The 27,778-nt window shown below is 36.9% G+C and overlaps 2 protein-coding genes across 6 annotated transcripts in view; both read right to left on the bottom strand.

Annotated features, from left to right (window-relative positions):
* Positions 1-66: 66 nt before the first annotated feature.
* Positions 67-24,070, bottom strand: TRPC1 (transient receptor potential cation channel subfamily C member 1). 2 transcript variants are annotated; one of them, XM_075098855.1, is made up of 14 exons: positions 23,734-24,070; positions 21,821-21,975; positions 20,494-20,595; positions 19,404-19,606; positions 17,866-17,997; positions 16,415-16,610; positions 14,579-14,743; positions 14,407-14,473; positions 10,447-10,586; positions 8,197-8,340; positions 3,937-4,112; positions 3,578-3,779; positions 2,835-3,029; positions 67-2,017 (listed from the first exon to the last, which is right to left on the bottom strand). In XM_075098855.1, exons 1-14 carry the CDS (start codon positions 23,867-23,869, stop codon positions 1,790-1,792), a joined length of 2,241 nt encoding a protein of 746 aa, XP_074954956.1. In that variant the 5' UTR covers positions 23,870-24,070; the 3' UTR covers positions 67-1,789. The 2 variants fall into 2 exon arrangements, with proteins under 2 accessions (XP_074954956.1, XP_074954955.1); XM_075098854.1 differs by having other exon boundaries at positions 14,407-14,743.
* Positions 24,071-25,572: 1,502 nt separating this feature from the next.
* The window catches only part of PLS1 (plastin 1), a 45,534-nt gene continuing 43,328 nt past the window's right edge, over positions 25,573-27,778 (bottom strand). For all 4 annotated transcript variants that reach the window (XM_075098851.1, XM_075098850.1, XM_075098849.1 and 1 more), the window contains 2 exons: positions 27,264-27,388; positions 25,573-26,789 (listed from right to left, as the gene is read on the bottom strand). In XM_075098851.1, the coding sequence (XP_074954952.1) occupies positions 26,654-26,789; positions 27,264-27,388 (261 nt within the window). In that variant the 3' untranslated portion in view covers positions 25,573-26,653. The remainder of the gene's footprint in view (positions 26,790-27,263; positions 27,389-27,778) is intronic.

Raw genomic sequence — 27,778 nt, 5'->3', positions numbered from 1 at the left:
AGAGAAATTACTTTCAATATGGTACCTGATATAATGTGTGGCAAATGACTAATATTAATACAATCATATTTTTCAAAGAGCTTTTATTTGTCTGCTTCCTTTCTTGGATATACATAACATACACAGCACATAGTTTTTATGTTGGTGTATTATTCAAACATGAGATCTGAGTCCAAATACAAAATTCAGTGATCCTCTTTGCTTTGACCACAAGAGGTTAGCTTCTTATTCACATGAAAAGCCAACAAACTTATTGGAGTACCTCTATACTATAAGACTTCAGGAAGCAGAGTATTAAACCCTAGTTCAGATATACATAATTTTGTAGTACAGAAAATATATTACCTTTACAAGAAAGAGTTTTATATGAATTCCTTCAAAAAAGTAAACATTCATTTAAGCCTCCACTCTGTCAGCCTCCCAAAAATCAACTGTAGTCAAAGACGACTATGGCTACCTGCGCCTTCCAGACATAAGACCATTTTAGAAGAGCACCATCGAACAGTAAAATTGTCAATCAATCCTTTAGCTGTCAGAAATATACGTATTTCATAATTAAAAATACAGGAATCTCACAATTCTCAATTACAGTTTGTCAACTTGAATTATACATAAGCATATAAAGCCATACAGGACCCTCTAGCACAGAAAATCCACAAAGCCCTTACTGTCCATTTTAAGCAAAGTCAAATCACGTTTTCACAAAACATAGTATTTCCAACACATAAAAGAAGTTTATCTTGGCAACTGTGGTAAAAAAAAAAGGAAACAAGAAAGACAAGCTTAAAAGCAGGATCTGTAAAACCTGTCTAAAGCAGGCCCTTCTAAACTACATCTGTCCAGTGACCAGATACAATGTACGTTCTCACAGAAAGAAGTGTGCAGTGTTCCACAGGAATTGTTCAGCATGGCAAACGATAGCACGCATGTGCTCCACCTCGTTTTTGTTAAATCACAGGTTGTAGTAATTCAAATAATTTATCACCCAGATTTTAAAACCCCAAGATATCAACATTAAAAGTTCCCAGGTTAGTTTTAAAATTCTGTTCCCATTCTTAACGTATAGTAAAACATACTTTTGAGGCACCACTGAAAAATCTAAGCAGGAATTGATTGTCTTACATATAACCATAAACATTCAAGAAATGGTTGGCCTATTTTGAGTTCAAAATTTCAGTGTTCCCATGAAAGGGAAGAGTCTTGATGATTTGTTTTTCTGTATTCTATAAATGTTAGTATACACTCAATGGTAACATAAAAAACTTGGCACCAGAACTGCCTCTTTCGGAGCCATACAGTCTTTGCATGCACTGTAACCTACAGTCAAACATAATTTCCAACTGTGCTGGAAATTGTCTATTATTCTATACCTGACTTTTCTATTAAAAATAAACATAGGCTGGACTTTTGTCTTAAAAAGCCTATCTTCTCCCACAACTTGAAAAACAAGTATCAAAAAGGAACAAACAGCAAAAATAGAAGAAATAAACACATTGTGCTAGTTATGAAGCTCTGACACCTGACAGCCACAGTCTGAGGAACATTTTAAAAATTCCTATATACAAATTTTATATACACACTAAAAGATTAAGAGCTTAAGAAAATTACTGTATCTGTTTTTGCATTTATTTCCACCACTCCTGCATCTAGCTGCAACTCATGTGAACACATTTTCCAACGTTTTATTGTGCAATAATCTTCCTTTCTATTTGGTCTGGCAACAGAATTAGGTCAACACTTTCACCTACAGGTATCTAAAAGTACACACTTCTAAACTAAAAGTTAGGCCTTAGTTTCTTGGATAAAACATAGCATATTTAGAAGTACGAAAGCCAAGCAGGTCTCTCATTTCATTTCGGAATTTTGACAAGTCTTGCCGTAGTTCATTCAGGTTTTCCACAGTTGCCTGATCCGTGCTTTGCATCTTCTGCCTCATGGAAGTCAAGTAACGGTGGACTAAGCAACACATCACCTTTTGGTAATTCTCATCTCTCTTTTGCTTCAGATTTCTCCATTCCTTCAAACAAACATTGCACATTTACTATGGAAAAGTGATTTTTTTGAGCCCTAAAGCCTGTATACAATTATACAGAGAATAAATATGAATAAAATAACAAAGCCATTTTACAGACATATCCTGACATGCACAAATTTACAGTGCATGTAAATTGCCAGCAAAATTTAAATTAAATTATAATCTGCTGTACCAGCAAAACTGAAAATGTTCAATCTACGCGGCTTGGTTATCATCCTATGAGCAATTAAGAGTTCCATAATCCTGAACGTTTCTCAGTACACATTCCACAAAATCTTTGAATAGTTTTATTAAATGCTATTTTTGTCAGCAAGACAATGCAAAATTAGTATGCAAAACTACAGGGTACAATAAAATGTTTATTTAACAAAAAAAAATATATCCCTCCCCCAACCTTTCTGGTTATCTACTTTGACACTTCTGTAATATGTTTAAAACCAATTACCTTCCCCCCAAAATACTCTAATCTCACAATTTCTGAGATTGGCACATACTTCTCTGAGGCATCTATGAGTTTTCAATCAATCAAAGCATTTTTTCCAAACTATTTCTGCGGGAATTGAGGGTTGGAGGGAACTGAGATGAAATTCCCAAAACTGAAAGTTATAGAATTTTCTTAAGTAGGAACAGGTAATGCTTATTTATGTTTTGGAAGCAACACACATTACTCCGTAGTTCCTATTTATCTTAGTAGCACTCACCATGTGACAGGCAGCTTCATGCAGCAATTTGCTGATGCATTTTAGCAAGCAGCACCTTTCCAGCTTCAGAGCCTATAGCCTTCCCAGTCGTTTCTTACCTTTAGGCTGTTCTGACGTTTCACTTTGCCACTTGATGTATGAGAGCAGATCCATTTACTGAGACTGTTGAAAAGATAACAGATAGTCTTGGGAGAGGGAATAACATTGAAAGGTGGAGGTAGCGTGCATTTGTCATCGAAGTAGCTAAGCCAAAGCTTGGCACGAGCAAACTTCCACTCCTTATCTTCATGATTCTAAAGGATCCGAAACATGAACAGAGATCAGAAGCAAAAATATTAACAGGCTATTTCATAAGTTTTATTTTCTCATATCTTAAAAACTGTAATTTACATTTGATTATATAGTATTTTAATATATAGATTATGTATTATTTTAATAAATTTGTTACTAATATTAAATAATTAAAATACAAATCTCCTCAATTCAGTATATACTCTAGTGTAAATACAAAATTCAGCTATGAAGGTATAATCCCCATATCAAATGCCCAAGCACCACACCTTATCAAGAAAAGCACTGTGACTTGAACAGCCGTTGGATCAAGAAATTCTTCAATTCCCAGATGGCCAAAGCTTTGCACATGTTCAACGCGCAAAGGACCCATTTTATGTGGATCAAAGTAAATAAAAAGTTCATATTTGAAGGAAAGATGCCCCTTGTGAGCTCAGAGACAGCTCACTCATGGAGGTCTGTAGATTAGTCTACACATCATAGGAAGAAATTTGTATAAAATCCAAATATATAGCTAGCAATTATTGGTAATTAATCAGGAACCACTTACTGCTATCAGCTGAAAACTTTTATGAAGCATTGCCACAAGGAGTTTAGTTAATACTATCACAACCACCACATTGTAGGTGCCAACAATAACAGCACCCACAAAAGACTGTAATTCTTCACCATAGCTAAAACGTGTGACAAAGATTGCTACATGTGCCAGAGAGAATATATACCAGAACAGAGCAAAACATGTGCCAATAAACCTACAAAAACAAGAAAAGAAATCTGGTTAGGTAAAGCAAACACGAACAGTGAGTCTACTTAATGTAAATTCATGTTCAGTGAATAATTCCAGTTTTTTTTAATTACTAGCAATTAAGGGCTAGAACAATACAGCTATTTCAGAGATACCAAACTCACGAATGGAATGTGTCATTGCTCTGTTGTTCACAAAAAATTCCTGCACAGTCCTTTTCTTCATTTACAGGAAATCCTTTATCATACAGTTGTGTCAATCCAATTGTGAACGAGAACAAGACAAGAAGAAACATGCCCAGAAATTTTCCAAAATCTTGTAGCATCTGCCCCATTGAAATCTGTGAAATAGATTCATTTCCAGTTTTAGTAAAACATGTAGTTATTTTTGTTTGTATTCTCTCCTTCAGCCTCTAATCAAGAAAAAAAAATCTATTTACACTTCAAACTTTTAACTTAAAATTTAAGATGCTAAACAGGCCTCAAAATCAGGAGGTACCCTTCTACTATTTTTCAGTGAAAAATTCTAGATGCTTAAAGAAAATCTAAGTAGTTTTAATATCACTTCATAAGTTCATATCTGTCAATTAACCACAGGAGTAGTATGTACACCTTTATCTTTATTTGTAATACAAATGGTAATACGGAACTCACAAGTCAATAGATAAAAGCAGTAAATGAAATGCATTTGAACACAAATACCACCATAGTAAGTTAAGAAAACAACTGGCATCATAATTCATCACTAACCAAAAAGTAGTACACCAAAGCCCATCTGTGGAACACAGAATTAATTCACTGTACGTTTTACGTAAGATTTTAAATATACATAATGTGTAGGTGTGTAAACACATAAAAATTGAAAGGTGTAAAGTAGAGAAGATGATACTAAATTCAGATAGTTAGTTTCCATTTTAAAATATCCTATGCAGAAGCTTGCAACAGTACAAATACAGCATCTTTAATGAATAAAAAACATTATGCTTGTGCATTTTTCCAATGTAGAGAAGACCTTGACTCACTTTTGTCATGACTTCAAATTTTACACAGACACAGCATAAACCATTCACAGCATTTAAATTACTCTTCCTACAAACTTCTTCACAGAAAAATATACTATTACAAAGAACGCAAATATACAAATTGGGTCCGGCAAATCTAATCCTCTCTACAAATCAGTGTGTGGAAAGCCTAATCCTACATTAATCATGATCTGTACAAAATCATAGCCCAGAATGGTATCACTGGTCAGGATTTGTAAGTACGTGTTTACTTGGAGATGAAGTGCCAGCTCCTGCTCCCTCCCCTGCCACTGGAAACCCACTGGTACCCCTGCTGCACAGCAGATTCTCTCTGATTCTTTGCAGTTTGCCACAGACATGGAATATCTGCAACTGTAGGCAGAGCTATGCAGTAATTATTTAACTTGATCAGAGGATGAATGTAATCCCCATCATACTATTTCATCACATCTATCCTTTTAAAAAAAACCCAAAACCATCCAGAAAACAACCCTCCCCCACAAAACAAACAAAAAACCCCAAACCAACTCAACTACAAAACATTTACCATTTAAATGACACATGGTTGCAGGCAAGAGAGAGGTGAAGTAGATAAAACAGGAACGCACAAAAAGTGCAAACCACCCAAAACTATTCCGTTTGGAATAGAGTGGAACAACACAGCCCAGATACCAGTTGCTTTCTTCATATACTCATGCTATTTCTTTCTAAGTATTCAGGATTTCTAAGCATTTGAAATCTAATGATCTAATCTAAGGGAATCTTCTATCAATAATAAAAACCCACCATATACAGCAACTTACAAGACTGCATTAAAATATGTTTTATTAATAAGAAAAGTAATTGAATCCTTAAAAATAACTCTAATGGCCAAGAGAACATAGTATCTGCCTTCCGCCCCCCCCCCCGCCCCGCTCCACTGTGGGGCTTCCATGCCATATTTGATGATTACCACCATTTGAACTTTGTGACCTACTTTCAGAAAATACTGTAAGAGTTGTTGCACAAGCTGTACTGGCCAACAGTAATAACATAAGCTTCAGTGTGCCACTGAATGGGGCGACTGTTGACTGTTTTTATTTACTTGGAAAATTTCATAACATTGCCTCCTAATAAAAAAACTTGTGAAAGATCTAGTACATAAATATGCACATTAAACAGTGAATCTCTTTAGTGTTCAATTTGTATAACAAGCCTAATGCGTACTGCAACATCAAGACTTCAGTATTTTTTTCAAAGTATGCAAGTACATTTCCATTTAAAAATGTATAAAAGAAAAAATATAAAAATAATTAACAGCAACATAGTCATAGCTAGAGAGAAAGGGGCGAGAAGTAAAACAAACAAACAAAACCCTGAGAGGAGAAACAGGCTTCTTTTAATAATATTAAACCAGTTACAAGAACTATGAACATTCTCTTTAAAGCACTTTTTACAATGATTTTAGAAAGACCAATTTAACAAGCCATTGATTTTCTTTTCAAGGACTATTCTACATGAAACAAAAATATTCTAAAAGAGAATTATTTGTGCAGCAAGATAAAATACTCTAACTCATTAAAGTGAGCTGAACCTTGGCTGGACATCTTCAGCTAGATCCTAAAGCCTTGATACAAGACCTAGTGATCTGAGCCAAAATTATTTACTTCAGAACCTCCTTTGGTATAGCTCTAGGTGCAGAGCAAGAGTTTTTTATGGTCAAAAAAAAAGATGCTGTTCCCAAGTATTTATTCTGCCTTTATGCTTAACAGTGATAATGTTTCTTGTAGGATCCTTTCAGATCAGCACCTTACCACAAAGATCTTAAAAGTAGTCCTATTCACTAGAAGAGAGGACAAAGCATTGATGTGACCTATTAGGACAAATTCCATCTGTATAATCACTGGCTACCCTATTTATTCCAAGCACCTTTTCATTCAACAGACAATTGCAAACCCGCTGACAATGTTGACAACCAGCTATATTAACTAAATCTGATCACTGTCAGGGGAACAATAAATAAATAAATGAATAAAAAGGAAAAAAAATAAAAAGTCATCAGTACCAGAAAGCAGTGACTTGTCTGATCTGATTTGTTGTCATGAATCTCCCAGGCAGTGAGGCCAGAGAGGCTGGAAGTATACTCATGCAAAGCTTTTTTCAGTAAGCTATGCTTTTATTAAGAGGTGCTCTTGTTTATAAGGGCTTTTTCACTGGCAAAGTAACAAAATCCGTCAGTGCTGAGGACTCAAACTGAACAGAAAAACCACAGAAGGGGAAAAATGTTGCTAGTTGAATAAAAGGTGACTTCTACTCACAATATTTTTTAGAAGGAAGCTTTCTTCCTCCTTTTAATCTAAAAAGGACTGAGGGAGGTAATTGCATCCTAAATGTGATGTCTTAATAATAGTCCAGGTTCCCTCCCCTACTCTCAAAGGTACAAGACCTTCTGCATAACGTCATATTGCACCTTTGGGTCCACTCAGTCTATCTGAAGTTTATCGTGATGAATAGCACTAAGAGCAACATGAGAGGGTCTGTGCTTAAAAGAAGAAACCAAATAACAAAAAACCACTACCTGACATAAACTTAGAGAACTCCATGTCTGCTCTCAAATCAGGAAAATATAATTCAATTCTTTGCATAAAACCAGGTTAAATTCCAACTTTAAGTGAAAATTTTTTATTTAGCTTAGAAATTTTTGTGGTCTCTACTGTTCCACCATCACAACACAAATCTGTTAATGCTTCCCCCACCATCTCCAGATGACTGAATGAAATGTGTTACATAATTAAAACTTTTTTTTTTTTAAACTGTCATTATTACTCACTGGAAGGCTCCAGCAAATTCTGGGAAAGAAGAAACCTGTTCTCCTTTCTTCTAACTGCCTATAAATACACAACTATTGCAATACTCGAGAGATTTTTATTTTTCAAACAAAAGCAATTTGCACAGTTCAACTCAACATGCAACTTCAGTGAGATCACAAACAGAAGGGCTCTTGATTACTCTTCCCTTGGTACACATCTCACTCATCTATCTTTTAGAGATAAGAAGTTAGGACCACTATTTGCATAGAACTTTACAGGAAGAACCTGATCTTTACAGTTTTCAAACTGCAAACTGCAGACATTTATGTAGTATGTTAACAGCAGATGAAAAAAAGAGAGTATAGGTACAGTCATAATGGAAAAAAATATTATAAAAAAGCAAACTACACTGTCTTCCATGCTTTTTCTTACCTTCTTCCATCTAAATCAGAATGTTCTACATGCGAGATTAAAAAAACCCAAACTTTCATGCAACATCACTTTTTACTTTCTGACTTTCTTACTTTAATTTCTTCTTTTTCTCTTTTCAGTAAGACTTCTCATAGCAAATTAAGATCAAGTTTAATAGTTTCTCAAGCAGTAATGATATTCACCTGGAGTGGTCCCAGAATAGAGCTGGTTGTGTACATGAAGAAGAGACGCAGATAACTAAGAACATTAGCAAAAGCAAAAAGACCCTCTGCCACTAGGGTAGGATGGAATGCATCCCAGTCCTTCCTTTCAGCATAATCATGAAACTGCAATAAAAAAAAGCACAAACTGAGGTCACTGACATTAGAAATACCGAAATGTACTCATGCAGCACTCCCTACTTCTGCCTCCAAAATACGCAATAGCATAAAAGAAATTAACTCATACGATTCTTAGATGTCTTACCTCTTTCAGATATATCACTCTTTTTAGCCAAAGGCATTTTAAAAGCCATTCCAGAGGGAGACAGAAATCAGATCATTTAAATTCAACACCTAAATCTGCCACTCACTTGCTCAACAAACCATTTATTCCTGTCTCCTGCTTTCCCTTCCACTCTGTTTTGCACGGTTTGTTGAAACAGTGACTCACGTACTTCACAAACATGTGCATTGTCAAGAGTAATAGGCCTCAGTCAAAAACAACATTAAAACGCTGCAAAGAAAACAAATGTTTTCATTGTACACATGCAATTACAATGTGGTGACAGCTGGTCTTAACCAGTTTTAGCAAGATTCAGAAAGACTTGGGACCTGGGGTTCCTTCAATGGATTTTTTGAATGACTACAGAGAGTGGAAGTCACAAGTAAATTGTTAGTGTAAATGCACCCTTAAAGTATGTCCACTAGGTACTACTCACCTGTTCCTGGAATACCCACAGACCCCTAACTTTCAGCTTGGCTGAAAACATTCAGCGTTAATATTACCAACTTCTGCTGTCTCAAAATGGACATTCAAAAACTAAGGAACTCAAAGCTGCTTCAGAACAACTTGTCCAGAAGCATGCTGCGCAAAGATGGCAAGAAACAGGGATAAACGTGTTTTTATATTTTGCAATTGCAAGTGTACAAATCCTGCTACAGAGACTCTTCCTTTATTTCTTACAGCTCCGGTGCCTGTAATATGGACCCAAGATGTAAATCAAGCATTTTTATTTGGTTTTCTAAATAATTTATAAACTATAAAAATAAGTTTTGCCATATAAAAGTGGCCAAAAAAGCCATCACGTGCCTGTTACATAGGACAGGAGTCCTGCATCTTCAAAGAGGTTACAATTTCAATTAGCAACAAAGGGCTCTTCTCTCAGCAAAGGACTACTATTACAGACACATGTTGGCTGCAAGGCAAATAGTTGGGAAGGCAACCCAACATGGCATTCTCTCTCTGTTTTTTTGCAAGAAATTGAGGCTTCCTTTCCAAATGATTACCAGGCTCTGAATAAAGGATAGGTGAACGAGCCAGACACCAAGTTGGGAAGAACTGAACCAGTTTATTTCCCTCCCAACTGCCAGAGCACTGTCAACGCACAGTTTGCAATAAAAAATAATGGTGCTATTGCACTGGCTTGAATTTGGTAAAACATTCATATTCAATTGGTCTGGCAGCTTGGCATATGCTGTGCAGCTAACAACACGTGCAAGAGAATGGGCATGATAATTTTCAAAACTTTTATCTTCAACCAAATCCAGATGGCTTTTCACAGAAAAAATACAAGGCTCCTCTATGGTCTTGGGACTTTTTTCCTTAGTACCAAAATAAAGAACCCCAAACCAAAACAACCCCACCAAACAATAAAACAACTGAAGAAAACCCCCACAACCACTTATGACATTTAAGCATATGTAATCAAAAGCTAAATAAAACTTTCTGTAACAAAAAAGCATTAGGCAATCTAAAGACGTAGATTGCTGTTAGCTTTCTGCATAGTACTGATCTATGGAATCGGGCAAGCTCAAATGCCAAATCAGATATGCTGTATGGGGAGATTTCCCCAAATGAGTATCAAGCCATTTGGAAGACCAGCCAGTTCTTGCAAGACAGACAGTAGCTCTGTTTGGGGTCCCCGAGTGCTTGGACATATCTTGATGTGTTTTCTAACTCCCATTTGCCTCATCAACTTCTCTTTCAAGCCCAAGGTACAACAAGACCAGAGGTCTTGACAACTACACGGCATATACCACATGAAACTAACTCAGAAGCCTAAACTGTATCCACATAGTAGGCTATAACTAATGTAGTACACTTAACTACAACATACTACTTCTAATATACCACATGCAACATATCTTCACGTATTTTGCAGCAATGCCCTAAAATTCTATTTGCTCAGTCAGTCCCAGAGCAGCTCTGGATCTCTGAAGATGGGTGCTCACCTTGTTGTGGGCAACAACTTTGAGGGCAAAAGTTGCCAAATACAGGGAATTCATGACAAAACTAAGCTGATTACGGGATTCTTCTAAAAAGTCTTCTAAACCATCATACCAGAGTCTTTTAACATCTGACCACACCATTCCTGCAGGGGGAAAAAAAAAAAAAAAAGAAAAAAAAGCCAGGGAGGTCAAGCCATCACACTGAACAGATATTCTTTTACAACTAAAGCACTTCTGACTGGCTTTTGTAAATGATATTTGAGCAAAGAGAAAGAAGGGGATAATCAAGTAAATTTACCAAAAGCATTGCACTGGATTGCAAGCATTAATCATAAGGCAATGAGATGTTTAACCTTTTCAAGCCTACTTTCCAACTAAGAAAACATTCTCCAATAAAAAAGGGCACAAGAGGAAATGAATAGGAGAAAAATTGAACAGGAGAAGATCAAATTTAAATAAAGGTAGAGGGCTAGAATACAAATGCTTTTTCTGAGTGAAAAGTTTTCGCCTTTTTCCAGAAGCAGTATAGAAAGCCTTACATTGCTATATAAAGTATCAAGTATTTTTTGGCAGTGTGCAGGTATTATAAAATGTTTGTTAAGAATAATCAGCTCAGTAACTGTTAGGGAAAAGATCCGAAAAGCAGAAACTTTTCCTACCCTAAACTAATATCAAACAACATTAGTGGAGAAAAGAGGACATGACTTAAGACTGAAAAAAAATAAGAAGCTTAACTTACAGCAACATACATTTAAATATTCAGGATCTTTATAGCAAACTGAATTTTACCATTGTTAACCATGTCTGGATGTACGGAAAAATACAGTTGCTAAGAATTTTACGAACTGAATGTCTGTTACAGACTTGACATTTTTATGAAACCTGAAAGGACTGTTAGGTGAAATATAATGGCACCTTTTATTTCTATGACTAATCAGTTATTTAATGTTTTCTGAGTACTTCAGATGCATGCTACTATATTTAGGACAAGAAGAAAAGCAGCATGTGTATAACTGGTAGTTAAAAACTGTTAGACTTGTTCAGCTTTTAGGACTTTGCAACTTCACTAAAAAACTTTGGCCCAGTAAGAGCAAGATCCAGTGAATGGAAAAAAAAAAATATCAGATGCTTATGCATGCCTTCATTTGTTCAGTCAGCTTTACAGCAATGTTGGAAGGCATAACAAAAAAAACCTGTGCTGTGCACAGTTCATTAAAACACTTATATAAATCTCTCTTCTTCCTGGTTATAAAGAAAATACTTCTAAACCAGAACCTCTGTGCCCCTCCACATGACCACCATGTATTTTAGACTAAATTTGTTATAGAATCAGTAAAAGGAATTGCAGAAGTAGAAGATGCTATAATTGATGTTATTTATATACACAAGAATTTAAGTTCTATTGCTTTCTTTTGCTGGGGTCTTCCTTGTATGAGTTAAGCTCAATAACTTAGAAAGAGGAATTACTGTATCCATTATTTTGAAAGTAAATCTAGCAGAACACAAAACTTGCTGCTAACTAAGTGTTAGAAATTCTGCTGTGGTCATTTTTGACACTGATTTTTAGAAAGTATTAATATGGGACTACGGGATGATAATGTAGGTAAATCCCTGTTACTGCGTTCTTTTTACTCCAGTGATTTCGTCACACATTTTCTAAATACATTCTTTTTCAACTTACTGAATACTTGTAAGGATACAGTAAAATATGCCATTAAAAATATACATTTAAGCTATAAATGCAATTACTATTTTAAAAAATCTTAAGATTCAATAATGTGAAAAGTAACCTAATTTTAATGTTTAATGTTTATGTTACCTATAGGTCATTTTTCAATGCTATCTGAAATCCACATGTTAAAATATTACATGAAGAAAGTAAAATGTTTCTATAGCCTTTCATTAAAATTTCCAAGACCACCTAATGACACACTTTCTGCCTACATTAGATTTGATGGAACAAAAGAATCCGTAAAAGCCCTACTCTCGAAACAAAGGAGGAGTCTGTAACACTGATCTGCACTCTGCATTTGAAGTTTTCAAGTGTCTTTTAAGACCTGCGTGCATTTGTGTGTGGGGTACTGGGTGTTTCCAAAATCTCCATGAACAACTGAACAGTTTTAATATAGCTCAGCAATGAAAGGAATCACCAATACAAAAAACCCACCCTGAAATAGCAAATAAGCCACCTACAAATACTTAGATAAACTGTATCACTGCTTTTTACAAGTTTTACAGTCAACCAAACGATATATATCTGATCACCTTACATTAAGGTGCAAGTTTCCATGAATTTATCTGCCAGATTTTAATGTAAAAACACAAACCACGTTAAAAGGTTTTATGAATTTCCACCCAAAACAAAAGTTCTGAGTACTTAACAAAAATTATACCTGTGCTCCCTCTACTGTATCAACCAGAATTAACATGCATCCTTTCAGGTACAGTTATGATAATTGGCGACAATGACATACAGAAATGAGAAAATTATAATATGGGAAAATAACACTTGTTTACGTGTCTGAAACAAGGATGAGGTAAATGCACACCTTCTATTTATTAGATTAAGTGTGCATGTATATGTATGCATACATAAACATACACAACACACACTTTAAACACTATGCCAACTCTGCAACAAGTCTAAATTGTATAATTAATTACTTTTCAAATTACACATTACACAATTAGTCATAAAAGACTGAGTTGTTACTTACTGTTGATATACCACTAAACTGGAAGTTTTTTGTGTGTGTGTGTATATATATATATATATATATATTCAAAGTCCTCTCCCCGAGCCTACTAGAATGCTATAAAAATTTCACGTTTACTACTATGAAGGAGATTTTGAAGAACCCTAAGTTTTCGCAATTGTTTAAAGTTGGATTAGTCCAACAAAAATGTACAGAATCCTTGTTCAAGCTAGTTAGAGCATATTAAAATAGAAATGAAAACAGTGTAGGAATTGATTTTATGATTGTTGCTGCATGCTTACTCCAACTTTTTACAATCCAGAAAAAATATAATTAACTTGCATACAATGGACAAATACTTTTAATCTACTTTATAATTACATAAAGATCTTAGCTAGATCATCAAAGAAACAATAATTTTACTAGTAATATTCAGATTCTAGCATAATTCCATACACAGAAGTAATTAAGAAGCTACTACTATTTTTTTATAGAATTCACAGAATCACGGAATATCCTGAATTAGAAGGAACCCACATGGATCATTAAGTCCAACTCCTGAATCCACAGAGGGCAACCTAAAAGTTAAACCATGTAACTAAGAGCATTGCCCAAACACTTCTTGTAAAAGAGTGCTGGAAGAAATTAGAAGTTTCATGGATTGTCGGCTGATGAAGGAAAAAAAAAAGTTTGACTCACAGTGATTAAACCACCTACATACTAAATAATCCCTCCTGTTCATGAGAAGTTATTGGAAAAAATCTAAAGCAATGTCGAATAAATTTTATTCCTCAACTTAGCACCAAGGAAAACTGGTTGATGACAGGCTCTTATCTGTTACAAAACAATCTAAGGAACACAGGCTTGCTTTGCCTTCATGTTATTTTTTTCTTTTCTTTCTTTAAGATCAGAATTTTAAAATGTCTAGGAAGATACACAGCTTTTACATTAACTTGTTATTGCACAACTGAATCTCACTTGAATCACTCTGAATGCTCCTAGTCCTTCTGAAGAAAAATTCACATTCCTCCTCTGTTAGATCATACAACATTCTGTTCTTGATACTTCACTTTCTGTGATAACTAGAGATTGTCGCAACACTTCACATTCCTTCCTCAAAATGTGTTTGGGTTTTTTTTCCTGTAATGCTATCCTCCAAAGAGCAAACTGGTCAAGCAATGAGCAGTAATACGCTGATTTCATAAGAAATCATTATTGTTCGATCAACATCAGCAATTGTCATCCAATCTACTCAAATCATACCTACCAATTAGCCATATTATCAGAAGATAGTCTATCCGTTCAAGGGCTGGTCCCATTGTATTCTTCTTATTCTCATTGTAGACAAGGGAGTACAAATTAAGTAATAACAGAAATGTGAAATATGAAGCTCCATGAATAATAAACTTCATAAAAGGAGTGTGAATAATACGACCTACTCGAGATTTAGGAGCTAACAAGTAACACAGGGACAGAACTGGCCAGAAAATGCCAACCATCAAAACAGTCAAAATTTTCTTGCATGTGTGCTTGCGTCGATAGCCTGCCATCTGTCCAAACCATACAGTGTTTAGAAACTGCTGGCAGTTAGACTGAGCAACAAACTGGGGAGGGGAAAAAAAAAAAAAAAAAAAAGAAAGAAACAAGAAATCAGTCCCAGGTTTCTTAATACAGATTACTACTTTGCATAATTAAAATTCATTTTCAAATTTTGTGTAGTTACCAATGAATAGAAAAAGGCAAGAATAATAAGTTGACATAATTATCTCATAAGGGAAGAAAAGTGCTGTGGACCCACTATGATTACAAACATCCATTAATTTAATTTCCTTCTAAACCCAGCCACTAAACATAAATTATATGTACTAGACTTTTAAGAGTATTCAGGTTAGGAGTTAGTTTTGATTTCTAATTACTTAGAAATCTAGCGTATAAATAACATCATACCTCAGACAGCTTCATTGTCTGTTATTATAATATACAGTGATCTTATCTGAACATTAAGATACTGTTATTGGAAAATGCTATCCACACTGTAAAACACAACACCTTTTAAGAGAAGGACTAAAACAGCCAAGCAGTTTTATACATATCAGTTCTTAAAATCATTATGGCTCTATTCAGCAAGGTTAATTTTAAAGCAGAGTAAGCTATGTTTTATCCGTCCCTCAAAAGATCATTTTGGCCTGAAGGTTATGTAGATTATGCAAATGTAGTTTCAAATGTCAGATGCTTATTTGCATGGAGTTACAAAACAATATACTTGACTAGAGGATGGTTTGTTATTTATTTTAAAAATATTAGCAAAAAGAACCTTAATATTATCACCATGTTTTAGAAAACATCACCAAAAACTGCCCCTTTAGTAAACTTGCCAGGAGTAAAATATATTATGCAAAGATACTTTCTTCATACCAGGCAAAAAAATGTTATTCTCCAACCACTATGCTCAAAACCAGAAGAACATGTGAAATACTTCTGTATGCTTGTCTAATGCATACCAGAAATGTGTAATGCTGGTTCTAGGACATTCCATAACCATGGCTTATGACGTTTAAACATTATGTATTTTAACAGTTTCACGAACAGTTCAAGCCTAGATATGTAGAACTGACAGAATGATAATGCCTTCTGCAAATGCTAACTAAAAATGGATTTTGCATGGAAAGGAAACTTTCTCTCTGTCCCTGGTCCTTGTACTAGAATCCCATAAATACCCATTTGTCTCCTGGTACAGCAAAACTAGAATTGTAATTTGTCAAGGGATAAAGACAACAATGACCTACTGCATGAAATAAGTTCCATACTGATGGCATAAAAAGCCACTACTATTCTGGAACAGAGGTGCTATTCAGTTATACCAGCCTAGCTCTAACATAATTACTGAACAGCACAGATGAGGCCTAAGCCAAAGCTGAAGAGTTAATGACAAGCAAGAAGATGATAAATAATGTATGGCACCTAGGGATCCATGCTTCCCTAGGCAAGGATTTAACGAGGAGCTGAACAAATAATTACCACTGCTAGAGTTGTTCATAAGAGAGCAATAGTCTATAATCCAATACAGAAAATACTGTGTTCTTCTCCACAGTAAATACTGAAGAAACACTCAATATCCTGCAGTATCATTTCCCTGTTTCACATGCAGATGTTATTACCATCTCTTCTATAACTCTTGCAAATTTATTTCAACTTCTATGTCTAGAGGCAGAATAACAAATTAATTACTAGCAAATATGATATGGAAAGCCTATCAAATTACCACAAAGACAAACCTCTTTTTGGTTATACTTAATTGCAAGTTTTAAGCGGCTTAAGTTCATCCTCTCTTCCAACAATCCTCGCTTGTCTACATGTTCATCGCTAGATGTGTGATTCAGAATAACTTCCAGCTCCCGTGAATTCCGTGCTTGGGCAAGCAAATCTTTAGCAAAGGTTTTGCACTGTTGAGCTAGTTCCTCATAATCATTTCTGAAAGACACAGTAAGAGTACATACTATTACACTGCTCACATATTTTCCGTTAAATCATTAACTATCCATTTTTGGTTGGGATTGTACGTTATGCTAAGACAAATTAAAAAAAAAAAAAAAGGCAAAAAAAACAGTCATATGTCAAGGTCCAAGCATACTGAAGACAACTCTGAGTAGCTTTCACCATGTAACATGACAATGACGCTTCCATTTAGTTTGCAACTCCACTAGACAGAGGATTGAGAAACAGACTTACAGTATACAAATTCTTATCTTATGAGTTCCATATAAAGAGATAAAGCTTAGAATTATCTCCAGGAGTTGAGAAAGTGTAGCAGTCACAAAATATGGCACTGGCAAGTCATCATTTGGACTTTCCATTTGGAAGGGAGGTTGCTTCAGGTTTTGCTTTACTCCTGTCATCTGAAAATTAAAGTCTATTCGCTGAATACTATTTATTAATGTAATTAACACAAGAAAAGAAACCATAGGATTTGGTTGTCTCACCTGGCAACGTTCCCTTTCAGTGCCAAGTTGTATCACAAAAATGCTACAGCTAAACTCTTATTAAGAAAGACAATCAGCTATAAAAACACAAAATTCCTACGTTGTTTGGGAAAGTAGAATTTTACCCCATATAAACATTTGCTTTCATGTTCTCGGAAAACTTTTGTGCCGCTAAGTTTCAAAATGGTACAAACCTGTATAGTTTAAACATAAAATTATGCTGAGCATTTGTTCATTAAATAGACAGGGCATTTTCAGCACAAAATCTTCTGCACACTTATGTGTATTTGAGATATATACATACACACACACACACATGCTGTCCAGAGTCTTATACTGTAAGGAGCAAAATTAAGAAACAATACTTGAAAACTCCCAGCGTGAGTCTGATCAGTATAAACAAGGTGTTGCATACTTCTACGCTGATGTACAGGGAAAAAAGAACTGCAGAGTACTAATGAGACATAGATATGATTAACAGGTGTGTGATCTTGAAATAAGTCAGCATTTAGCATCATTTCTATTTATTTTTCCAGAGTAGAGCTGAAATTTGAACTGTTGGTGCAACTATACACACTGAACTGTCTCCACCTAAGAGAATATAAAGTACTTAAACTGTCAAAATGACTGCTAATGAAGCATAAATTATATTAATAGTTATTATGTCTCATTATCAGTTTAAATACTCAAATCACACAAAAAAAGAATAAACCTTTTCTAAGTTGGATTGTGTTTTCAATTCCTACCTGAATTCAACCTCAACAAGGCTTAGTTCTTTCAAGTCTGCACTAAGTTCAAAAGCTCGCAGGATCGGATCCTCCTCTGTCAACATTATTAAAGCAGGACTGGCCAAACACCGATAAATGTCAAGACGAAACCTGTGACAAGATAGCAAGGAAAATGAAGATGTTTCATTTGATTAGCCATTTCAAATCAGAACCTATTCCAAAAGTTTGCATAAAACAGTCAGCTAATAGATGTAACAATTTGGGTTTCTTAAAATCAGACACCACAAGCATTAAATGTGATATGTCATAGAAGATATTGTTCTTCACATACTTCAAACCCCTGTTATTCTAAGTATCAAAAATGGGCCAAACTGGTTCCCTCTTCTTTTCCTCACTACTTCAGCTGTTATCAGTACAGCAACAGAAGGCCACCAGTTAAGGTGATAGTATTAGTAAAATTTAGACATTTTAAGTGTCATACAATAGCCTTTGTGGTTCTTCAAGTGGAAATAAGAGAGGGTAGTAAAGCATTGAAGGCAATCTTCTATTTTAACAACTTAAATTAAAAACAGCGGGGAGCTTTAATGTGCAATACAAAAAAAATTCAGGGAAAGCATCTGAAGGGATGTTTTCCTCTTGCAAAACTAGCGACTCATGAACACTGAAACAAAGTCTATTATCTGATCTAGTTTAAACTAAGAGCTGTTACCTCAAACATTTATTTCTATTGTTTGTTTGCTCGGGACACCCTGACACCTTTTCTCATACTGAGGTTATTGACATGGGGTATCAGATGGATACCAGAATGTCACCAGTAGTAGCTGAACACCAGTAACAGTAGCTTTCCTTATCTTTGAGTAATTTGGATACACACTGGAGTAATTACGTAACAATTAATTTTATGTTGTAATTGCAGTCCACTTATGATCTTTGAGCTCTGTGATTTGTCACCTAAACTCTCACATACTAAATTGTATTCAGCCCTCAAATATGTTGTCAAGTTAACCAGACAAAATACTGTTAAGATTGGAAAACTCCTCATTTGAACCTTTACTAAAAAGCTTTCTACTTTCAAAAATACTGAAGAAAAAAAAAAAGAAAAAAAAGGTCTTTAGTTTGCATTCATCAATCCATGCTACGTTAACACTTTCAGAAACAGGATACAGAATTATCCACCTCCTCATTCTGGTTCAAAAAGCTCCACGTATTAACTAACTTAAGAAGAATTTTATTTTTATAGTTCCTATGCTTCCAAGACAAAGATAGCTAGAATGCGTATGACACAATTGGTAGAAAGGAAAGGCACGGTGCCTTAATATGCACGGTGACTAAGAGTATAAAACCAAAATGAAGAGAAAGCCACTGCCTCCCACCAGCCTTTTCAAGCACAACCCACCCCCGAGAACTACCATCCCTCAAAATAAAGGCTACATTACAGGAATCCACTCATAAACCTCACCTTAGAGAAAAAGGAAATACACTGAATCTGACTCAAGCAATACTAAAAAAATTTCTTGTCTTAATTCTTATTGTTGTCTATGACTGGTACGTCTTACCTGGAATGCCGTAGACTATCTTTTTTGTTCTTTGCAGTACACAGCGTGCATTCACAGCCTACAGCATGAGGTTTGGGTAATGATATGTCTTGCTTTAACAGCATCGTGAGAATTTCATAGTTGTTACGATGAGCAGCTAAAATGACAGGTGCCACATCCATGGTTGTTGAGTACTCTGGGTTCTGAATGCGTTCCATTAGTTTCTGGAATAAAACGTAGGAAGTATCTAAATTTATTATGTACAGTTCTACCACGGTGTTTACACAGAAGGGGTTTTTTGACTGTTCAGCAATGGATCTCTCCTTTGAGATCTCCCTTTTCCAGCATGGAAATGGATCTCTCTTTTCATATGTTTCGTAACATGAAAATAAGCAAAAATTTGTATCAATATTCAAACACCTCTCAGATAAATAATGGAAAAAGAAAAACAGACACAGAAATGTTTCTAGTTTATTTACATAGAAAATCTGGCATTCAGTGCCTACCTTCTCCAACATACGCACATGATATAAAAACATGCATTTTGCTCTAGTTTGAGAAAAAAATTATTTACTCAGTGCGGAAAAAAATATCCTGTCTGTTCCATACTTTGTTGCAGAACGCCTTACTCCTTCCCTCTCTCACCTCTACTTGTGAGCTTTTTGAAGTTCTTTGATACTTAAGCACTGCCAAGATAAGTTTCAACTGGTTAATTTCAAGGTGAAGATTTGTTGTTTGTAGATTTGCATGAAAAAAATCTACAAAGCTTCAGTACTTGAATATACCCACTGTAGGTCAATGCTGCTAATTACCTTGCAAACAGACTACAAGAAAAGATTTACAACCACTCTATTTTTTTCCTCTTCTGGACGAACTAGGCACCTGTTAGGATTTGGCACATATAAGCCACTGGATTCCTTAGGTGGTAAAGTAAAATAATGTATGTTACCCTTTAGGAAAAAAGAGGCTATAAAAATAATCCCTAATGTTCAGGTTCTACCACCTTAGAGATATAGAATTTCATTTAAGAACATTGTTTTAAATCCTGTGGTTACCCAGAACACAATAGCCCCCACTCCCCAACCAAAATCAAGGAATAACAACACTCAACTACAATGGTTGGTCTGGAGGTTCTTTTTGGTCGGTGATTAAGTAGAATGTCAACAGCTCCCACCACTTCCGAGTCAATAGCTACCAAAAGTGCATCCGATGACTAAGGAAAGAAAACAAGTCATGTGTTGCAACAGCAGTAACAAACAGCATAAAGAACCAGTCTGAAGCCAAACTGCATTTTTAATTTTTTGTATATTATTTTCAATATGCTTTGTATTATCACCATGCATACGACCAGAGTACAAATTCAGGTTGTCATTGCAGGAATTAGCATAGCATTACTGACAATTTGTTTCATTGCATGAACAGCAGAACCACCGATCGCAGAAATTACTTTCTAGCAAAGATGATACAGGATACTTGCAAAAATCAAGTTCTAAGGGACAGTTTACCAGGTTATTAAAAATGTTAAAAGCGAGTGTCTGTGTAACACAACTCAGGCACACGTGATACTTCATTCTGTGGTAAAGCTAGGAACATAGGCTTTTTCTCTGGGGGTGGTAACTACTTCGAAAACTTCTCTTAAGTTCAGCTAAGCAGCTTTTTATCTTCCCTACAGTTGATATTATTCTTTTTATTTCGCTTTAGAAAATTAATATTTTTACTTTAAAAAATAAAAGAAAAAGACACAGCTTTTATTATCCCCACTAAAACGGAGATATAGGGAGGGGAAAGCTTGCTGGTTTTTTCCCATCCAATATCAAACAATCTAACAAAAGATACCACTTTTCCCTGTCTTACATACTTAAGCCATCATAGCTACAACTCTCCCAGCAGCAGCAGAGATGCTGCATACAGTTAAGGAAGTACTGTTGGTATGAAACTACCTATGCCAGCAAGCACAGATCACATTTAGCAAGAAAGCACTACAGAAATGCATGGCTGCCTTAAATTAAAATCATCTGATGTAATGCACATCTTTCTAAGCATGCTACTGTTTTAAAAGTTACTATACTCCACAGCCAAAGAGATCTCTGCATTCTATACTTTTTAATAGGACGCACTCTGTGTACTGTTTATTTTGCTTGCAGATAATGTATACATTATCTCTACAACAGAAGCACCATTTAAAACAAAATTCAGACTTGTTAATACCATTGAAAACGTTACTTATGCATTTGTCATGCCAATAAAATCCCATCAGAAAAGCAAATTAGTGGGAGGAAAACACTTTCACAATTACTAAATGGGAAAAGAACTGAACTGCCTAAAGACAGGTTCTATTTCCTTCCAGATTTTGACAGATTAACAAAGATGATACATAAAGAGTAGAATACACAGATCAATGACTACACTGAAAATTTTCAGTAACTTGTGTTGTATACCTGGCAGCCATAATCCAAAAGAAGCTGTAGTATGTCCAAGTTTTCATTTTCAATGGTTATGGTAACAGCATTTCGTCCAAGCACATCCACACAATTTATGTTCATTTCACCAGAGCTGTTTTCCTCTAAGAGTTTCTTAACCATGTAATAGTCACCTGCACAAATAATGTACGAACGTCACTTAGTATTATTATAAAGCGATAAAAACACGTGAACATAGTAAGTACTAGTTACCACCAAACAAAGCAACATTCCCTAGCAGCCAACAGACATTAAATATGTCAGACAATTAAGAAGTCAAGGTAGATAAGCATTCTCTTATCAGGGAAGAAACTAAAGATATTTCAGGAGGTCTCTTCTGAGAAAGCTCCAAGACACGTACTTTAATCCACCCCTTTAGTTCCAGTCATAAAAACAAACACACACAAAAGCGTGGGTACTTTTCAAAACTGGAGCAATAGCTCATAGGTAACCTGTGAGACACAGGAAACATCAAGTTCCACTACATCGGAGAAGGGTCAAAAGAGCCATAGGGTAAGAGAAGCCCTCTCTACAATGCCACAAACAGGTCTGCATCTTCCTCGATCAGAAGCCACATTAGCCTTCTCTGTACCACCCCAATTTTAGCATATATATCATCAAAGCATACCTGATATGATGCTGCAATGTTATAGAATTCAAGCTGAGAAATTTAATGAGCAAGTAAATCTAACTACAGTAAGATGTATATAAGTTGCACTTTCCTATTTGACTGAAGTATAGACACACCAGTCTGCCCAGTTTAGTGTTATTCTGTTTAATTGATTCTTCTTGCCAAAGATAAAAGCTTTGAATTATTTTTGTCTGTAGGGTAACAAACTGTTTTGCAATACAGAAAACCATGGCAAAGACAGGCCTTAGTGCAGAATACTTACAGAAATATATGCAGGCTACTTCTATGTGCACTAGAATACATACAGAGTCTGCAAGAGTACTAGACCATTTTTTTTACGAGTACTAGACAACTTTTTTTTCTTTTACATTTCTTGTTGTGCATCCTTTTAGCTCCCTGAGCCTCTATTTATACTTAGAAAGCTCTGGCTAGTTCCTGAGGACAGACTACACCATCAGCCCGGCCGCAGGCAGCCCGGCGGTCTAACAGCAAGGCATCCCGCCTCACAGAGTGCCAGAACAAACTTCCTAAGCCCGCTGGCTAACGTCACCGCAGAAATACTGCTACGGCTGTGAACTAACCTAAACACACGGCCAGCAGACGGCTCTGCACATAAACACACCGTCTTCTACAACCATGCTTATGCCCTAAAGTACACATAACCATTCAGCACATGATTAAAAGCCTAAGAGTACAACATTTTGGACATATTAAGATCAGTTTGATTTAAGACTGTTTCTCTACTTAAGAGTAACTAAATACATTCTTAAAGTAAGTACGGTATTTTAGAAAGGAAGATCTCTTCGCATCCACCACCACGGGTGCAATTCACGGGCATCGAGTCTCGCTCATTCTAGGCGTGTCTAATTAAGCCCCCATTTTACAACTGTATACTCACAGACCCTTTAACAGCGAACGCAGCAAATATGTCACGAACTCCTCTGACACAGAACGAACTCCCTCACAGACACAGGAGCCGGCCCCACGCCTCCCTGCCCCCGGGGGCAGCGGGGCCGGGGCGGGGCGGCCCCGGGAGAGCGGGGGGCGGCGGGACCGAGCGCTGGGAAGGCCGGACCCCGCGGTGCCCCCGCAGCAACCGCACTCGGGCACGCACGGGATTCACCCCCAGACCCCACCAAAGCGCCGGGCCGGGGCGCTGCCGCCGGGCGGAGGCGGGCTCGGGCCCTGGGAGCGAACAGTCGAGGCCTCCGCTCCCCCAGGGCGCGGCAGGCGGGGCCGGGCTGGGCAGCGGGACCGGTACCTTTGTCGCAGGCCAGCAGGAAGAGCTTCTCGTCTAGGGTGGTCTCCTCCTTCACCTGCCGCACGTCCTTCAGCGCCAGCAGCTTGTTCGGCGAGGCCGAGGCCGAGGGGTCGGCGCTCTGGTACAGGGCGGCCATGGCGCCGGCTCCGCCAGGCCCATCAGAGCGCAGGCGGGGCGGCGGCGCGGCGCTGCGCGACCCCAGGAGCCCGCCGGCACCCCGGAGGGAGCGGGGCGGCGATGCGCAGCGCCGTCAGCCCCGCGGGCGGGCAGGGCAGGGCAGGGCAGGGCGGAGGGCCACCGCTCCCCGCCGCACTGCGCAGGCTCCAATGGCGGCGTCGCCGCTGCTGAGGGGCGGCGGGAGATCGGCGGGAGGTGGGCGGGGAGGGGCCCGACGGGGGCTGCGGGTAGGGTCTGCTCGAAGGAGCAGCCCTGGGGCAGCAGCCGGCACGTCCACCTTGTTCCGGCGGCTCCGCGCTTTCCCTCCCTCCCGGCAGCGCCGGGGATGGGGCCCGCGGCCGCGGTGAGGTGGGGAAGCTGAGGGGAGCTCCTCGCCTCACCACACGGAGCGGCGCCGAGGACGGTTGTCCCCGTTTCTGCGTTTTCCCGTCGATGTGTATTTCTCCCAGCTGGTGCGGTAGCTGCGGCCCTGCTCGCCCCGGCGCGAGGCGGTACAGCCTCGCGAGCACTGATTACCAAATATTTGGAAAACTTTCATTCACTTCCATCTTCTGTGAATACTTCCAGAAATCGTATCTGGTTTCCCTTTTCATAGTAAAATTATGTGCCACGTTATCCTTAAACTTAAAAAAAAAAAAAAAAAGACAGTTGCATGAGCTACCAGGCATGAATTTTTGTGCGTTACTCCAGTACGAGATGAAAGAACTTAACCAGCACTCAGCGTATGTTTACAGCATGTAGACACACAGAACCAAGAGTTGATAGCTTTAAGGACTTCAGCTGAGCTACATGGATTAATGTAAACTGATGGTCTGACTCACTGTTTTTAAAATCTCCTTTAGAAAAAAATGTTAGGTTAAGATGTGGTTGGACTCTTGAACATTATTTTGAGAAGACAGTTCTTTCCCGATTGGGGTGTCATTTATCCTTCAACATGTACCTCTTGGCTTGTACGTAAAATTTCAATGCTGAGAAGGATAAGATGGTTGCACCTGAAAACCCATTTCAATTTAATCGAAATAAGTTTAAAGTAATTCTGGAGCCACATAATTGTAGCAGACTTTTTCCTAAAGGGAACAAAACACTGCAGCAGTAGTTTACACAAGAGTAAATACCCTTACAGAGTAAATTGCTGAGTGCCGGGGCAGGTAAAGACAATACTTTAGAACTGCATATCTTAGGAAGAGATCATTTATTCTTAGGGTACAGGGATTAAGTAAGCCTCAATTTAGCCTATGTTGAATGAGGACTTGGATTTGCCTCCATACTCAGGGCAAAGAACTCAAATTCTGTACAACACTCAGTCATCATTTGGAACTAAGAATAGAAACTATGTAACTTACCAAATGTTAATGATTTATTCTTGTCTAGACAATACAAGCCAATAAACAGACAAATGGATCTAAATCCAAGCACTTAAATCTCTCAACTCCCAGTATCCCCTTACATAATAAAAACTAAATGGATGCATCTTCTTTCTGCTACTATTTTGTGCAAGATACCAAAGGCGTAAAGCATAGTCCAACTGTTCACTCATCATCATTCTTGGGTTTTACTACACTTAGGACTGTGTCCAGGAGCTGCAAGAGAAAGTATCAGGCTCAGACTTAAACAGGCAAAAAAAAAAAAAAAAAAAAAAAAAAAAAAGAGAACACCACCAAACCAAACCCTTTCATTTTTATTTCATTTTTTTTCTTTCTTACTGTTTGGCTTCTGGTAACACTTCATTAAGTGTCCAGCTCCAGAATGTGTGATGAAAATTTACAGCTGAAGATTGAGTACAAATACTTTAAAACTAATAAGAAAATAATTATGGACTTCATATCATCCAGACAATGCACAAGTCTTTCTAGACAAAACCTCTGCACACAAGAAATACACTTCAGGAAGAAATTAAAGGACAAATCTATAAGGAGTGCAATACATTAATGTGAAACCCCAAACTGGACTAGCCAGCTCTTTATTGTTTTCTTATACAATATTTTGTGAAAAATTAAAAAAAGAGAAATGTTTAGTCCAACTGCAAAAGCTAACACACATGCAGACCTAATAGTGCTGATTACATTTCCGCGTACTATTTGCTGTTTTTTCTTAAGACACAGACCACAAACCCCCTGCTCAGTAACAGAACAAAACCACTACCTGTATTTAAAGATTATTCCCACAAAAAAGTTTAATCAGCTTTATCACTATTCGTTTCCCAACATTATCATAGGCCTTCACTTGCTCTCCTTGAAGTCAACGGCAAGACTCTCAGTGCCTTCAACAGGAGTTAGGCTCTCAAAGAATAAGGCAAGGATGATAACTTTTGTGCAGTTAGGAGTAATATAATATGACTGGAATGCACCTTGACACTTGTATGATTACATGTAACACCCTCACAAAAGAAAAAAAGAAAACCAATGTTTCACAATACATCCTGAAATAATGTACGTAAAGTGATGCACATTCTTACAATGCTATGGAAACTAGTACAAATGAAGCTTGATTGTTATAGCCTGGGTTTTTTTAAAGCAATAAATATTTGTGATGTTGATTTGCTAATGACCCTGTTCTGAAAACAATATTACCCATAAATAATCAGTGTTGTGAAATGAAATAAAATTTTAACACATTATTAAAACATAATTAATGAGCATATTTGTGCATACAAATTTTCTTGTTTTATACTAAGCATCAGAACTCTAAACTGTGAGGCATTCATCGTGCTTAACATGGCAGAAAGTTCCATGACATCTTTTCATTATTTTAGTTTGTTCAGTCCTCTTCCCATCAAACATGCAAACACTGTCATCACCATTTTTGGCTTCACTTCAACCAGATCATCTGGGAGAGCATATATACGAGCACCGATTTTTCGAGCAACTGAAATGGCATACCTTAGAAAACAAGAGAAAAGAAATATTATTTTCTTTGCCTCCACTAGTGTGCCAAGATTCACAACAGATTTTAATAGCAAGATATGCCTGTTCAGTCAGTATTTATGCTCTACAAGAAAATTGACATTTCATGAAGAAAGCAGGTATTAACAATTGAACTGGCAGATGTTTTGCCACTGGTTATCAAAGCATTTATTTCTGTCAAAGCCAACATGGATTATGGCAGGCTATTAACAAACTAACTGCCGTGGAGTGGTGGTAGGCCATATCAGCTGTGAATTTGAGTTAATATTTTAAATATGGTAGAGAAATACCTCCAGGATATTAGAATTTATAACGTATTCTATGTGAAACAAATCAACTAATATTGGTATAATCTCTCTGTGTTAACAAATCAGTAAATCATTCATTACACCATGAATTCATGCATTTCCTGCATTTTCAGAAAACACAAAGCATTCATTTAAAACTTACTTAGCATTATTCAACTTGTCTTGGTAAGAAAGATCTTCTCTCTTGACCATTTCTGGACGAACTGCTTTTGGTGCAATGGCATCTATTAAGTCCAGGACAGGTAAACTAGTGCTAATTGATTTGTCCTAGAAGAAAATACTAAAAAGATTAGTATAAGGAATCCGTTTTGATTACTCTGTCTTCACAATGCAAAAAACCCTACAGCACATTTTACATACCTATTGAAAGATAGCAGCATGTTTTGTTACTTTATTGCGTGAAGATTTTTCGCCCCTTTTACGAGGTCTAATGCTCTTTTCCACAATCAAAAATAAGGGTCACACTTGGTGTTGACATTATTACTATACAAGTGGTTTCAATTTATTTAATGAAACCCCTCTCCTTCCCTAAAGAAGGAAGGGAACTTTGAAAGTCGTCCAAGGACCAGATTTTCAAGGTAAGAAAAACATATTTACGTTCCCAAGCTACTTTTATTCCCACCTTTTCTTGTAATGGAACAATTTTCTGCAGTAGTT

This window comes from Phalacrocorax aristotelis, chromosome 7, assembly GCF_949628215.1.
Source record: "Phalacrocorax aristotelis chromosome 7, bGulAri2.1, whole genome shotgun sequence".
NCBI classification, from domain to species: Eukaryota; Metazoa; Chordata; class Aves; order Suliformes; family Phalacrocoracidae; genus Phalacrocorax; species Phalacrocorax aristotelis.
Note: the sequence above shows the minus strand (reverse complement) of the source record. Positions and strands in the feature narration are given on the sequence as shown.

Bases quoted from the DNA above. Each gene is read 5' to 3' on its own strand.
- TRPC1 (XM_075098854.1), bottom strand. From the start codon at position 23,869: ATGGCCGCCCTGTACCAGAGCGCCGACCCCTCGGCCTCGGCCTCGCCG. The intron at 20,596-21,820 runs GTATACAACACA...TTCTTTCCTTAG, and splicing joins TTTTGGATTATGGCTGCCAG to TCATCGGATGCACTTTTGGT. The intron at 3,780-3,936 runs GTGAGTTTGGTA...TTGTTTTTGTAG, and splicing joins AGCAATGACACATTCCATTC to GTTTATTGGCACATGTTTTG.